Genomic DNA, 16,638 nt, shown 5'->3' with positions numbered 1-16,638 from the left:
ATATATATATATATATATATATATATATATGGCTATATATAGATATATTGGTTAGCACGTCCACCTCATAGTTGAAAGGTGCAGGGTTTGTTTCTGGCTCCAGCCTTTCTGTGTGGTGTGTTGGATTTCGTTCACAATTTAGGAAGCGCACTATCCGTGCCTCACGGCAAAAGCCAGAGCCAATCACCTGTTATCCAATTTACTCCCTGCATGTTCGTTTTCTTTTGCAATGTAAGGAAAAGACTGAGACACCGAAACAAAATTTAGATTTACACAGGTTGGTTGAGTTCAATCACAATTTTTGTTAAGAAAGCTCTGTTTTCAGGAAAGTACAATACAGCGCTTGGCCTTTCGTGCGACCATGCTCAAGAGCAGAAAGTCTCCATTCAGAAAAGGCAACGTTCAAGGTTCTTTGCTCAGCTTATATTCAGTTGCACATGCCGGTGTGGGCCGAGTTTGATAGGTGATGAGTCTTTGGGGTGGGGCAGGTTCGCAGGAGACTTTGATTCCATGGGAGTGGGTGCTGGTTCGGTGAGAGCTGGTACCGTGGGGTTGGGTGCTGATTATGGGCGATTCGATGTGTGTGGGGGCTGTTGTTTTCCTTTCCATCTTTCAGCCTTGACGATCATCTTTGGCCGAGTTCTTGGCTGTCTCCCTCTGGCACCTGCTGGTTTTATCTCCAAGTGACCTTCCTGTAAACATTCTCCTCCATTCTTGGACATGCACCCACCTCACCCACGGTTGCCCCTTGTTCCTTCATTATCTTTCGAATTTCTTCATTTTGTACGGACTTATGTGAAGTTTTGGGTGTGACATCATCAATTCGTTAATGTTTCCTGACTATGCATAGTTCTTACTCACCACTTACCATGCATTTGTTTGTTTGTTCTTTTGACACTCCATGTACTTGTTTGCATTGTCACATTCTTAGTTTAATTATGCTTCCGCCCATATTTTTCATTATTAGTCAAAACATTTTCTTTCTGTCCAGTACATTCAATAGTAATCCAAGGCTGGCGTCTAGCAATAGGCAAAATACGACGTCACATCAAGCATTAATCAAGACATAAGATATAAACAAGTACAAAACATTCTTAGACACCTTGGGCCGTGTCCATGAATTAGAATAACATCAGGCATGCATTAAAGAGTTTCTTAAGGGTCATTAAGCAATTCAAGCAATGTATCAAAAAACATTTGTGCACAGAAATACATATCAGATCATGAAGTTATAAAATCTTTTGTCATTACCATATATAAAAATGTCTAGTTATGTCTTCTTTATTGGTTTGGTGTGCAGGTATAATTATATGCTTAAAATGTTTCTTTTATTGATTTAATATGTGGATATACTTGTCTACTTATGTACTTTATTCAATGAGGTTTGAGCATATCTGTTTTTGTAGCTAGGCAGGACTTTTTGTATTTCGACCCCATTCCTTCAGGTGTTTACATGTTCTTGTGCCTGTGCACAGTTACCTCCTACATTCCAAAAACATAAATGTATATATTCCATCCAGCATCAAGTCTACTTTCGTATTGTAGAGTTTTGACCCTTTGCTTTGCTCCTATATCTACCCCTCTATCCCTTCACAGGTTTTGGGTTTGTAACATTTGAAAACGAAGATCTAGCGGAGAAAGTCTGTGACATCCATTATCATGAAATACATAATAAAATGGTGAGTGGCTCCTGTAGTACTTATATTGTGTTTGATTAATCTAGTGTGGCAGCAAATTGACAGCACAAGTTGAATCACACACACATTTGTTATGCTTCTGTAGTATAATGCAAGTAAGGGTCTCCCACTCAAAGCAGGCATTTTGTTTTGGAATTGTTTATGACACTGAAGTTGACAAATATTTTCTCTTGTGAAATCATGAATCTGTATTACATTTATGATGGCCACTTTCTAATAAACAAAAAAAAAATGTTGAAAGTATACACAATGATGTAGTAGTGCAATGGCAAGTTCTTGCGTTGCAGTTATACATCACTGAGGCATCCTGGCGCCCTGGATTTGTAGCTCAGCGGTTAGTTCTCTGCGGTTCCAAGCCAGGGATGCGGGTACGATGCCCAAGTAGTGTGTGATTACTTTTTTTTTCTTCTGCAAAGTCAGGAAAGGCGGATTCGGGTTTGAGCTTCGACCGTCCTAATTTTGACGAAATGACAAACACAGCTAGGATTGGCTGGGGAAAATGTACTTCCATTTCACAATGGTGCATAAAGCACAAATGTTGGCAGTGTGTACTGCAATATAATGACTTGATGACCACTGAACAACGACTATATATGACTAAAACGGATTCGTCTGAAGAGGTTAAGCAGGATATCAAAGCTCCCCCACAGTTTCTTTCAGGCAAAAAGAGAAGTTACCACAAGGACCACTCCAAATTTCTCTACTGAAACCACGTGACTTATGTATTTCCTAATTCTTTGACCTTGGGATAATTAGTCAACCGCATTTTATCAGTATCAACCTCTAACTAGGTGATGACAACAAAATTAGAATATTAGCTCTCAACACTTTCTTGTCACTGGTGTTGAGCAGTTGAAGTGGCAGATTTTGTATGCACTCAATGTTACATTGGAGAAAAAGTAAACTAGAATATAAAAAAATGAATACCCTTAAAGACGGTTAAAGAGGGTTTACATGTATCATTTGTAGAAAAATGAACACAAGAATTCTTTCTGAATTGGTTACAATGTTTGCTGTGTTAATTGTTTTCGTCTCTCATTTCTAACATTGCAAAGTAGCACTTTTTTGGTTTTAAAGTATTTTTAATATTCTTTTCAAGAAAGTGGAAAATTTCATGTACTCCATGTAATGTAAATTGTCAGAGGCTTTCGGAAGTTGCTAAATAACAAATAGTTTGGGTAGTTTTACTAAAGCTTTTATTTTTCATTTCTATTTTTATAGTGCCATAATCACTCATTTTCTTTGCTTCACAGGTAGAATGCAAAAAAGCCCAACCAAAAGAAGTAATGTACCCACCTGGGACACGGGGTCGGGTCAGAGGTCTGCAGTATACAATGGATGCTTTCATGCTTGGTAAGGGTATGCTGAGTAAGTAAAATATTCCATTTCAGTGTGGCATGCATACATGCATTTTAAACGCATGTACTTTCTCATACGCCTGCATTTTTAATATATCACTAGCCAAGGAAACCCGTTGAAGTCTGCTTGCCTAAGTAACATGTTTTAAAGTTACTGAACTGAGCATTTGTGGTTTCAAAATAATTTAGCCTTATTCTATTAGTTTTGGTGGGAACGATTGCCCTTCGAACTGATAATTTGACCCAAGAAACCGACCTTGGAATATATGCTATTGGAACAATAAAAATTTAGTTTTAACCCCAACATCAACGGCACATTTGACGTCTAAACGCAAAAACACGCACAAACTTATTGTGGACGTTATCAGGCGCTGGAACAGCTCTTCTGCAGACCAGAACTACGACAAAAACTTGACACTTTGGATTGAAGTGCCATTGCTGTTGTTGAAGATCTCATAAGAATCCTGGGTCCACTCATAACTGCTACCACTTCTCTATTGTGTCGCACTTTTTGTGTCATTCAAGAGTATGATTCAGAAGGCCATAGATGGCTTGAAATGGTGCCGAGAAGTAATGTCAGTGTAGTTATTTTTCACAGTAATGCTTACTTTATTTGTTTAATGTTTGACACTAAAAGCAATTGTATTTTGTTCAACTATTCAGTAAGAGGGAAGATCTTAGCTGCTTACTGTTCTTGACGCAGCATTTGAAAATCAGCGCTTAAAATGGAATGTATTGTTTGTTAAACTATTCAGTAAAGAAAAACCTGAGCCGCAGAAGTGATTGAAGTAGCTTTTGAAAAACAAGCTTGTAACAAAAGTGACTCCTGTTTGTGTTCACATTTGCACTTTAAAGCTAGAACATTAATTCTCGTGTGGTCTGCTCAGTAAAGAAAAAAATTTGAAAACTGTAAAAATCTTAATATCAGACATTATTTTGTATTCAATCTCATGAGACATCTTGTTTCGCAGGATTTGTGTCTCGTCTCATCTCTATCATCCAATTATGCTTTGCACCCAGACAACTGCTTGAGTCTCTTTTATTAAAATACAAAAAGGCTTTCTCAATCACGCTACAAGGGTACCTTCTGAGGGGAAATATTTATGCATTCCACAGTCACAAGTCAGTGTCTGTTAGTCCCCCTTGCACTTGACAATAATAATACAAGAGAAATGAAACTGAAAAATTATTAGAACTGGCAAGAATTCCTACCTTGTACGGCCGTGTTTTGCAGTGTCACACCAATCATAGAGCGGTCAGCACTAATGTGCTTTTTCTTCCAAATCCTGCTGTCAACAACAAATATTGTGTAAAATAATCACACATGAAACCTTGCCTCTGAGAGTTGGAAGTTTCTTCTTTTCCTGATTGGCACGGTTTATTTATCTTCACAAGTAACATGTAGCCGTCTTATCTAATGTGCAAGGATAGCACCTACCCTAGCACCAGACAGTAGTCACGCTTGAGCCTACAACAGTCACCCTTGAGCCAGTTAGTCTTGTTCCAGTCATATACAGTGGGTTGCCAAATGGCAAAAATGAATGAATCTATCTTCATTCATTTTCCTATTATAAAAATACTTACGACGATACGACGATTTGTACACAACATGTGCGGTAGGACGAGTCAGTCGAGGGGGGGGGGGGGGGGGGGCGATTTGTACACAACATGTGCGGTAAGACGAGTCAGTCGACGGGGGGCGCTAGGAATTCACTGGGGAGCCAAGGGGGCGCTAGCCTGAAAAAAAGTTTGGGAACCACTGATATAACCAATAATATTGTCAAACCATCCGTGCACTTTAAATCCATTAAATCCATCGATCAAATTCCTCATTCTTTGTCAACATTGCCACGCGTGCGCCCTGACGTCAGCCTCGTCTTTATTCCACAGATCTAGTATATAACTACTATATTGTCGCGTTAACAAAGTACAAGGATAGACGTGGGTTTGGTAAACGGCTCTTTATTAAACAAAACAAACTTCCAAGCGTGTGGCGGCATGGACTTCCAGACAGACCGGGCGTGCGTAATGGCCATGTCCGAGCCCCATGCACCGTTCGCGGACAGCCACTCGGCCGAGCGCCGGCCCCCGACTCAGTAGAGTAGGACCGGGCGTGCGTAAAAGCCATAATAGTTTTTCAAACCTTCTATGTCACTCCAAATCCTTAATTCCTTCAAACTCTATGTCCTCCGTGTCACTTAGAAATGATCACCGCTAATGATGCCGGTAGTCCTTACGTGGGTATGTTTGTCCTTTATGTAAACAACCGCGCCGTGCCACTGACGTCACTTGAAATAGTAATCCCTTGGTACATCACGGCTCTCCAAACTTTCTTTCTGCTGCTCGATTACTGTTTTCAGCTGCATATTTTACAACTTGAAGTTTGTAACCTGCAAAATATGAGTTTATTTTTGGTGCCATTTTTCTTAAGCCCACCCAGTTGATGAGTCACGGTCAACGGTGAAATTTAGAGCGCCCTCATCCAGTTTCGTCTGAAAATATAATTTTTTTTCAGATGTAGTTTTTTGTTTTGTTTATTTGGTTGTTTTATCAAAGTCAAAGTTTGCTTTATTGTCGATTTTTTTTCATATACCAAGAAACACAAAGAGATTTAAATTACGTTCCCACTATCCCTCGGTGAGATAGTACACATATGCATACAAGCAACACAAAAAAAACCAAGAAGGCACAAACAATGAATAAATAAGAGTGTTGAATAAATGATAAATAAACAAATAATAATAAATAATAATAATAAATATAAGAGGAGCAAAAATGGAGCAAGTGTACATATAGCAGAAGTGGACTTGGATATGGTGCTTTAAAGTGTTAATTGCTTTATTGGATGTTTTCTCTATTTTTTATGTTTTGAATATGTTCAAGATAAAGATATAAAAGCATGTGAAGTGATCAACTATACTAAAAATAACATGGGAAGTGGTCAACTATCCTTGTAAGTAAGTGATGTCTTAATGATCAAGTAAAAATTTGTGAAAACAACATATATAAGTCGCTCCTGAGTATAAGTCACCCCCCCACCCAAACTATGAAAAAAAACGCAACTTATAGTCCGGAAATTACGGTATTTAATCATACTGCAAAAAATCATATGGAGTAGTCATGTGGTTGTCAGTGCTTCTTGAAGTGGAACCACTTAGGATAAGGGAAGAGAGAGATTAGTGACATACATGGACAGCGTATGAATGTGGAAAAGCTGAAGCTAGGAAGAGAGAGGAGATTGGTGCATCCTAAGAGATCCCGCCCAGTCAAGCCCTTAAGTAAGCGATAACCCAGGTCTACCTGAATCAGCCCCAACGATAACATTTATCAAGAAGGTAGCTTTTAGTCTCTCAAATAGTGATAGGGTATATGCCTCCTGAAACAAATCCGGAAGACGGTTTCACAGGAGAAGAGATTGATAACTGATTCTGCTTTTGGAGATTCTGGGAACTTCTGAATCATTGTATTCTAGTCAGCATTAATTCAACTCAAATTGTAAATGGTTATGTTGTGAATAGGCCGCAAAGTAGACCGGGCCTTCTCATGGCCAAGACCACCAAGGTCCAGGCCTACAGACTATGTTGGTTTCTCACTGAACAAATCACCATGGAATGGGAACATTTTGCTTCAACGTGGGTTTGCGAAATCCTTTAGGAACAAACACACCGTGATGAGGAGACTTACATTGTCACCTAAGAAGCTCTCCCAGACCTCTGGTTGTGTTTTAAAACTGCCCTGTACTAGACAGTGTTGTGTCTTTCCAGCTTTGAAGATGCAAAACACCTCATAAACCTCTTAAACAACTGACATCCACACAGCATCAACACCAACCAATGTGGCTGGCATCACGCTGTTGTCTGCTGCTGGCAATTAATATGTATATTACATATTCTCATTCAATTAGCAGTACTCCTCTACTGTACCCTATTTATATGCATCCATCCATTCATCCATCCATTTTCTATACCGCTTGTCCCCACGGGTGTTGCAGGCGTGCTGGAGCCTATCCCAGCAGTCATCAGGCAGTAGGCGGGTGACACCCTGAATTGGTTGCCAGCCAGTCGCAGGGCACACAGAGATGAACAACCAACCGCACTCGCACTCACACCTAGGGGCAATTTGGATTGCTCAATCGGCTTACCAAGCATGTTTTGGGATGTGGGAGGAAACCGGAGTGCCCGGAGAAAACCCACGCAGGCATGGGGAGAACATGCAAACTCCACACAGTGAGGGCTGGAGGTGGAATTGAATCCGCACCCTCCTAACTGCGAGGTGGACGTGCTACCCAGTGCGCTATCGTGCCACACCCTATTTATATTATACTCAATCTTCTGCTTTTCAGTGGATGTTATAATCTGTTTGAGCTGTCTTAGCATTGAGTTGGGTTTGTACATCATCATGTCATCATGTTGCATATTTCAATGACATTTGTCTTGCAGTGAGTATTATCTAGTCCACAGGTGTCAAACTCAAGGCCCGGGGGCCAGATACGGCTCACCACATCATTTTATGTGGCCCACGAAGACAAATTGTGCATCAAATTCGTGTCATTACTAGAATTGCAAATTGTCTTCACTTTTAATAATATCTGGGGTTTTTTTAATATTTGACCAGTTTTTACTCGTCTGATTTGAAAATGAGTTATTTGTCAGTTTGTTTTGTAGCTTTTACTGTATATAATATGAGGTGCTCATACATTTATTTGGGTTGACAGTCATAATGGCCCTCCGAAAGAAGCTATGACTGCAATGCGGCCCGCGAAAAAAAATTTGTTTGACACCCCTGATCTAGTCTATACATTTCCATGCTTATCTGATTTGTACTCACATTTGGGAGAGGCTTGATTCTGTTCCTATCTAAATATGTCGGATTCCATGTGATTTTTGTCTTGTACGCTGCCATGACGTCTGTTTGAATTGTGCCACTTGGAAGCAACTACTTTGGAATTGTGCCACTTGAACCATATCATGTAAAGTCAACCGCAGTGGCAATCTGTTCGACCTGATTATATACGTAATGCCAAATATTTGAATTTGGTATACTGTGTATATCAAATTCAAATATTTGGTATTTGAGGTTTCTAGGATTTTATTAATTCACACTGCAGTATTAAAATGAAATTTTAATTAAAGATGTTTTCTTCTTCTTCAGGTTATCCAAATATTATAATGACATATGGTTTTGCACCAAGTTATAGTTACCAATTCCCAGGTAAGTTCTCTTTTTACATATCTGAAAAATAGAACTGATTAAGAAGCAGAAGTGGATACATTTGTGAATCACCATCAAATGGAATAACTGTCTGTGCCCACCTTACAATACACATGTAGCCCTGTCTGTTGCACCACTAAACCGCTGGTCCAAGAATCGCCCCTGATTCATTGATCACATGCAGCTTTTATTCATTTAGGATTGACGTCCAGAACCTGTGAAGTCCATCCCATTTTCTAGCTGACCTTGTCTCATATGATGAGTTTTAGTTGCATGTCCCAAGTACGTTGGCAACATCTCACCTTTGTACTCTTCTTTTTACTCCTTGATAATCTCACACAATTTGTGAATACTGAAAGCGGAGCTGATGGCTTTCTTGGTTTTCTGTTCAGTCCCACAGACCCTCCTTTGAAATAATTTTTACCTTCCTATCCATCCTCATCCCCCTCCTTTACTCCCCCCTGTGATTTCCTGATAGCAACAAATTGACCTTGGTCTGCAGAAGTGGAAGGGAGGATAGCCTTCATTTTTCTCATGCCCTGCTTATAATAGCTTGCTGACTACATGAGATTCAAAATCGAGTAGTCAACAGCAAGTTCAAGTTTCTACAGAGTGTCTTCATGCAAATGAAGTAAAATACAGTTGGTTCCAGTGGTCTGCTGGTCATGTGAATGTTAAGAGTGCCTCTCCACATCTAACATGTATGCTATTTTAAGCTTTCTGTAGTTAATTTTGCAATATATATGTAATTGTGAAGGCAATGACCTTCACACGTGTTATTCATGTATTATATCATGTGAAGGCGAACTTTAGTATTCTACTTATTCCGCCCACTTTTTTTGTGCCTAATTACTTCCTTATAATTCATCCGATACACCTCATTCTACTTTTCACTTATTCCAAATACACTGCTTGACAAGCCCACTCGCTCAAGCTCTCGGAAATGAAGATGAAAACGCTCATGCACGCATTTTTCAGTGTTTCCGATGGAGTGTTTACTTTGAAGTTCTAGACACAAGTGGCGTGTCGTCGCGAGACCAATCAGTCTTTGGGTGGCTCAACGTATTAAACGTCGAGAAGAGGGTAGGAAAGCGTAGAAGATGAGAGGCAAAATGAAGGCTGCTAAGGTCACATTTTCATACCCTTAACTCACGGCCCGTCTCCATAGAAACCAGGCCAGATTCGAGGGCTAATTATCGAAGGCTGCGTGAATTTGGACACCAACAGTGCTGTCTTGTTGCACCGGAAATGACGCCACGTCATTGCCATATTGTGCGTTGAAGGACGCTGTGTCACGCCCGTGCCACAGCGCGCTCGGCCTGCACTTCACTCGGCCACACCCCTTTCGTTATCGTAATGTCTGTCACCTGCTTCCTCTTGTTACCCTGTGTATTTAAGCCCTGCCCGTGTGTTTCTCCCTGTCGGTGTCTACTGTTGTGTCCATTCCTGTTCGTGCCCAGTGTTCCTGTTCGTGTCATCTGGTTTTCCCTCGGTCTGTCTGAAGGCTCACGGTCAGAATTTTAACCTTGTCCAAGGGGACTTCATGTCGGTCAGTCTGTCTGTTTTGCTGGCCGTGAGTCTTCCTCCCGTCTGTGTCGTCGGTTCCCCGCCTGCCTCCCTTCCAACTCCTTTTCCCTGCAATAAATCCTGGTTCAAGCTGCATTTGGTCGCCCTGGCTCAACTCCTTCCTGACAGAAGACACCGACCATCACAGCGACCAGCGCTTGGACCAACCGTTGCCGGCTCCCGCAACTGCTGCATGGTCGCCAAGGAGATGAGTTCAAGCGATGCAAGATGCACGGTTGCCCCCCCCCAAAACAGATCCGACGGCGCGGATGTTGCGGCCGCCACTTGTTCCGGCGGCGCGGATCCAGCGGCTGTCACCCAGTCGGCTTCAACGGCGCATGACGCACGGCCGCCCCCCGATCCAGTCCCGACGGCGCGGATGCTGCGGCCGCCACCAGTTCCGGCGGCGTGGATCCAGCGGCTGTCACCCAGTCGGCCTTCGGCGGTGTGTGACGTGCGGCCACCTCCCCATTTCCTCCCGGCCCATGTTGGACAGTCTTGGATTTTTTCTTTTTTGGGACGTCGGGAGCCGTCCCTTGTGGGGGGGGTACTGTCACGCCCGTGCCACAGCGCGCTCGGCCTGCACTTCACTCGGCCACACCCCTTTCGTTATCGTAATGTCTGTCACCTGCTTCCTCTTGTTACCCTGTGTATTTAAGCCCTGCCCGTGTGTTTCTCCCTGTCGGTGTCTACTGTTGTGTCCATTCCTGTTCGTGCCCAGTGTTCCTGTTCGTGTCATCTGGTTTTCCCTCGGTCTGTCTGAAGGCTCACGGTCAGAATTTTAACCTTGTCCAAGGGGACTTCATGTCGGTCAGTCTGTCTGTTTTGCTGGCCGTGAGTCTTCCTCCCGTCTGTGTCGTCGGTTCCCCACCTGCCTCCCTTCCAACTCCTTTTCCCTGCAATAAATCCTGGTTCAAGCTGCATTTGGTCGCCCTGGCTCAACTCCTTCCTGACACGCTGGCTATTACCATATTTTTCGGACTATAAGTCGCGTTTTTTTTCATAGTTTGGGTGGGGGGGGGGCGACTTATACTCAGGAGCGACTTATATGTGTAATTATTGACAAATTTTTACATTACTGACTTACTATAGTTGATCACTTCACATGTTATTTTCACTTTAAACTGCATGAGGGCATTCTATGGCTGTGGAATAATTCGAGCCTCACTGACAATGAGTTCCATTCACTAACTTCCGGAGTCAGGAGATTTTATGATTTGTGACAAAGATGGTTCGATAAACTTGTTATTTATGTTATAGTTATTTGATATATAGTTAATTTAGAGTAGCAACGTCTATGTTGTTAGATTTCAGTAGTTTCTGATTGTCTAGCAAGGCCATGAAGGCAGCAGGGGGGTGGGGTGGGGGGACGGGAAGAGCGACACAGAGCTTCTAGGGCTGCGAAGGCTTAAAAGTTAAACATTTACAATTAAGTTAAAAAACTAAAGTTAAAGTCCCAATTATCGTCACACACACATCTGGGTATGGTGAAATTTGTCCTCTTCATTTAACCCATCCCCGTGTGATTTTGATCCATCCCCTGGGGGAGAGGGGAGCAGTGAGCAGCAGCGGGGCTGCGCTCGGGAATCATTTGGTGATCTAACCACCCCAATTCCAACCCTTAATGCTGAGTGCCAAGCAGGGAGGCAATGGGTCCCATTTTTATAGTCTTTGGTATGACCCGGCCGGGGTTTGAACCCACAACCTTCCAGTCTCAGGGTGGACACTCTACCACTAGGTCACTGAGCTGCTTAAAATTTGCTTAAACATCTAAGTATTATATAGACTAATGTAGTCAACGCAGGTGGCGGGTCAGAGCTTGGTTTGACAAAGGAAGTGTAAGGCGCTCCTTCCCTCCGCTAGCCTATGGGAGGTCCTTGGGCAAGACCATTTCGCCCCCCTTGTCAGGGTCACGATGAAGCCACGGGAAGCAGGTGGTGGATGAAGCTTGAAGGCAGCCAGAGAGTATCTTTGTTACTGGTTTTGGACTTCGTCGTGCTGAGCAGAGGATACCCTTAGGTACAATGGTCAGGACAGCCGCCCAGTATGGACACTGCTCGGACAGAAAGCAATTGCAACCTAATGTCTGTAAAATTGCAAAGAAAGCCATGGAAAGACATTCAATGCTTAAATCGAAGAACAGCGTGAATGGGGTTCTCAATAAGAACACTTCGCTCGGTAGGGGTTGCCATGATGGACAGGTGGCACCAGATCGTCATCAAGATACTGCCCAAAACCAACCAAAGAAACAACCAGTATATATAGGTACATGGAATGTGAGGAGTCTACTCCAGAAAGGAAAGTTTGAAAATGTAAAGATGGAAATGAAAAGAATAGGGATTGACATCTTGGGACTTGCAGAAGTCAGATGGAAGGGAGCAGGAGAGTTTACTTCAGACGGCTACAAACTACTATACTCTGGAGGAGACCAACACCAGAGAGGTGTTGGAGTAATGCTCACACCCAATATGACAAAATCTTTGAAAGGATACTGGCCAATATCAGACCGTATCATTGTGACCACTCTTAACAGCAAGCCTTTTGACATCAGCGTTATACAGGTATACGCACCAACAACTGACCATGATGACACAGAAGTTGAGTCATTCTACGAAGAGCTTGACAAAACATTGAAACAGCTGAAGACGTCCGATGTCAAGATTATAATGGGTGACTTCAATGCTAAAGTTGGAGCAAACAGAGTTGAAAACATCATTGGCCCACACGGACTCGGTCAAATGAATGATCGAGGGGAGCGATTGACTGAATGGTGCTCAGAAAACAATTTCACAGTGACAAACACATGGTTCAAGAATCATCCAAGAAGGAAATGGACATGGATGAGCCCAGGAGACAGACAACGCAATCAGATCGACTACATCCTGATCCAGTGTCGCTTCCGTAATGCAATCCAATCAGCCAAATCCATGCCCGGCGCGGACTGCGGAAGTGACCGTGTTCCTGTGGTAGCGAAAATGAAGGTGAAGCTCAAAGCTATCAAAAAGGCAAAAACATATCCAAGCTACAACTTCAAATTATTGAAAACAGACAACAACCTCAGAACCAAATTTGCAGTTGATGTAGAAAACAAATATAATGCTCTTGAAGCAATCACAGAAGAGGAAAGGAAATGAGAAAATCTGAAAGAAAGCATAAAAGAGGCTGCTAAAGAAAATATCCCATCCAAGCCAAAGAAAGAGCACAAAAAATGGATGACAAACGAGATCTTGGACCGCATGGACTCCAGACGCAAAGCGAAAAATGACCCTACAACATACAAATCCATTGACAAGGAAATAAAGAAAATGTGCAATGATGCTAAAGAGGCTTAGTTAAATGAACAGTGTAATGAAATAGAGAGAACATGCAGGACGGACAGCAAGTACATGCACAGCAAGATCAAGGACATTTCAGGCAAAAAGACAACATCCCAAAGCGGTTGCATAAAATCCAAAAATGGAAACATCCTGATGGAAAAAGCAGACATTCTCAACAGGTGGTCTGAGTATATTGAAGAATTGTTTGATGACGACAGAGAAGACCAACCAGAGAGTACCAAACCAATGGAAGGACCGCCAATCCTGGATACGGAAGTCAAAGAAGCAATTAAAACGATGAACAAAGGAAAGGCTGTAGGGCCCGATCAAATTCCCATAGAGGTGTATGAAGCCCTTGGAGAATGGGGAACACAGAAACTTACTTCACTGCTGAATGACATCTATGATACCGGGAACATACCTGCTGACATGCTTCGCTCCACATTTATCACACTCCCCAAAAACCCAGGAACAACTGATTGTGAAAGTCACAGAACGATAAGCCTCATGAGCCATACATTGAAACTCCTCCTGAAAATACTCCTGGTGAGGCTGAGAAATAAAATAAGACCAGAGATCTCAGAAGCACAATTTGGTTTTGTTGCTGATAAAGGAACAATAAATGCCATATTCACAATGACCATGATAATAGAAAGGTGTATAGAAATGCAAAATTATATCTACCTTTGCTTCATTGACTACTCTAAGGCCTTCGACAAAGTGAGGCATGTAGAACTTTTCCAAATTCTGAACAAACTGGATATTGATGGCAAGGACCTTAGAATATTGAGCAACCTCTACTGGAAACAGACAGCCACAGTGAGAATAGATGGCGTGTATAGTGAAGAAACTCCAATCAGGCGGGGAGTGAGACAGGGATGTGTCCTATCCCCAGACCTCTTCAATTTATACAGTGAAATGATTCTAAGGAACATCGAAGACATGAGAGGAATATGGCTGGGCGGACACAATATCAACAATCTAAGATACGCTGACGATATTGTTCTAATGGCACAGTCAGAACAGACCCTCCAAGAGATACAGAATACTGTTGTGGAGGCAAGTGAAAGGAAAGGACTGGCTCTAAATATATCAAAAACGGAAAGCATGACGATCTCAAAAAAGCCTATAGCACCAACATGCAAACTACAAAGTGATGGCGCACAGGTAAAACAAGTCAACAAGTTCAAATATCTGGGCTATTCCATTACATCAGACGGGAAATGCATATCAGAGGTACAAAAACGCATTGCCATAGCGAAAGTCACATTTAAACAGCTGTCCCCAGTCATGACCAACAGAAACATCAAAACTACAACCAAATTCAGAATACTAAAGGCATATGTATGGTCGGTTCTCTTGTATGGATGTGAATGCTGGACAATCGACAGCAGCATAAGGAAAAAACTAGAGGCAACAGAGATGTGGTTCCTCAGAAGAATTCTGAAGATATCATGGAAGGAAAAACGGACAAATCAGGAGGTCCTCGAAATGATGAATATGAAAAGATCACTCCTCAATACAGTACGAAAAAGACAGATGAAATTCTTTGGGCACATCTACAGAACAAAGGGAATAGAACATCTCAGCGCAACAGCAAAGATTGAGGGAAAGAGAAGCAGAGGACGCAAACGACAAATGTATGTGGACAGCCTCAATGAATGGGCAACTCATAAAGAGCTAACAAACAACCAGTTCATGAAAGCTTCGGATGACAGAGAAAAATGGAGGGCCATGGCCGTCAATGCCTGTTCCAGGCAAGACACTTGATGATGAGGATGAGTCAACGCAAATTTAGTTAGTCATTCCTAAACCGTGTAGAAAGCAGAAATAATTTAAATGGACTTTAGTTAAACTTTTTAAAGCAAATTTTTAAAATATTAGAATTAATGCTCAGTAGAAAAAAAATATTTTGCTTTAAGAATTGTACTTTTGTTTGTGTTATATCTGTTTAAGGTTTTCACCTACTACTGCAACTATTTTTACCAATAAACTCAGTGAATCTAAGTCTGGTCTAATCCTTTACCAGTGTTGTGCAAAGATATGCTGAACAATGTCCCTGTCATTCAGTGTCATTTGACATAATTCAGTAGAATGATACAGAGGTTTTTATTTAGCCTTTTGGCCTTCACATGCAATTTCTCCAGAAATCACATTCTTTAGTTGCATATTACCTTTGGCACAATGGCAATCTATTTTTATTTATTTATTTATTTATTTATTTATTTATTTATTTATTTATTTATTTATTTATTTATTTATTTATTTATTTTAATGAAATATGGGTTGTTTTGGTGGCTATTTTTCTAACCCGCAAGCAAGATGCCTGGTTCACTAAAACCCCATCTCCGCTGTGCTCACATTTGTCTATGGACTTGAGGTGTGTTCATGACTGCCCACAAAGTAGGACATTTCAAAACAATGAAGAAAAAAAGCTAAATGTATGCAATCAACAGCAATGACTAGTACTCATGGCAGACCTGCTACAGGGCAGAGCAAAACCAGTTCGGCTGCATGTCAATTCAAGTCGCAGGGACAGGTACTCAGAGAAAGTGGCTGTGTATCTAATCAGGAGTGGTCACAATATTGTGTCACACAGTGATGACCCATTGATTTCTTGATTCAGGCAGGACCAATGAGCCAAAATTTTCCTAGATGAGTAAATGGAAGGAAACACCACTTTGAAGTGTTTTGGGTGTGTAATTAACATTTCAACATGGATAAAATCTTATAAAGTTGATCTAGTATGATTATGGTATTAACTCATTAAATGCCACTGTTTGTAGCACAGCCAAGCACCTCAGTGCTGGCCATTTTTGAGAATTTTGACCTATCTTCGAAGGCAAGCAAAATATTGTATTCTATGGTTACATAAACCCACAAAAAGAAAAAAAGTTTCTTTAGGTTCTACCATTCATCATTCATTTGTAATCTCTAGCAGAAGTTTAACATCGGTTCAAGTTATACTGAAAAGCCTGTCTTTAGGAAAAGTCTGGAGTAACTTTTCATTGTTCGTGAATCTGTTCCTGATGCCTGTTTACCTGACTCGCTGTGTGGCAAGATTTCTGTTTTTCTGACTCGCCATGTAGCGAGATGCCTGGACTTTGTTTGCCCCGACCTTCTGCCCTTCCCCGACCACGAACTATGCCCCTGTCTGCTTCGACAACGCGCATCCGCTGACCTGCTTGTCACCCCGCTTCGTACACCTGCTCTGCTGATGTTCCAACCCTCCTTGTCTCCTCTTCCCTTTTCCTAAATAAAGTCCATTCCTGCATTTGGTTGCCCTGCCTTGTTTGTGACGAGCAGTGGCATGATGTCATCTTTGTGACATCTTCACGACGCATGTTCACACACCAGATGGACAGAGGTCGCATTTAATATGAAAAGTGCACGATTATACAAAAAAAAAATTGACTTCTTGACAAATGTGGTTTATTTGCTGATTTCATAACGGGTTTGTGGGCTAAAGAAAATTAATATGCGGACCGG

The 16,638-nt window shown here is 41.8% G+C and overlaps 1 protein-coding gene and 1 long non-coding RNA gene across 14 annotated transcripts in view; one reads left to right on the top strand and one right to left on the bottom strand.

Annotated features, from left to right (window-relative positions):
• LOC148394833 (RNA-binding protein Musashi homolog 2-like) overlaps positions 1–16,638 on the top strand; it is a 166,989-nt gene that overhangs the window by 91,784 nt on the left and 58,567 nt on the right. For 11 of the 13 annotated variants that reach the window (XR_015859595.1, XR_015859596.1, XM_088381751.1 and 8 more), the window contains exons 8-10: positions 1,597–1,679; positions 2,951–3,065; positions 8,207–8,266. Coding sequence is in view for 11 of the 13 variants with exons in the window: in XM_088381751.1 (XP_088237877.1) it covers positions 1,597–1,679; positions 2,951–3,065; positions 8,207–8,266 (258 nt within the window). In the remaining 2 variants the exon portion in view is untranslated. The remainder of the gene's footprint in view (positions 1–1,596; positions 1,680–2,950; positions 3,066–8,206; positions 8,267–16,638) is intronic. The other 2 variants (XM_088381744.1, XM_088381746.1) reach the window with 2 other exon arrangements.
• LOC148394834 (uncharacterized) lies at positions 133–16,405 on the bottom strand. The gene is made up of 4 exons (XR_015859604.1): positions 16,191–16,405; positions 4,268–4,341; positions 2,994–3,061; positions 133–2,150 (listed from the first exon to the last, which is right to left on the bottom strand). It is a non-coding gene; the product is annotated as an uncharacterized LOC148394834 (long non-coding RNA).

This window comes from Syngnathus floridae, chromosome 7 (assembly GCF_059516105.1).
Source record: "Syngnathus floridae isolate MCC-2025c chromosome 7, RoL_Sflo_1.0, whole genome shotgun sequence".
Taxonomy (NCBI): domain Eukaryota; kingdom Metazoa; phylum Chordata; class Actinopteri; order Syngnathiformes; family Syngnathidae; genus Syngnathus; species Syngnathus floridae.
The sequence above is the reverse complement of the archived record's forward strand: the minus strand, read 5'-3'. Positions and strand labels throughout refer to the sequence as shown.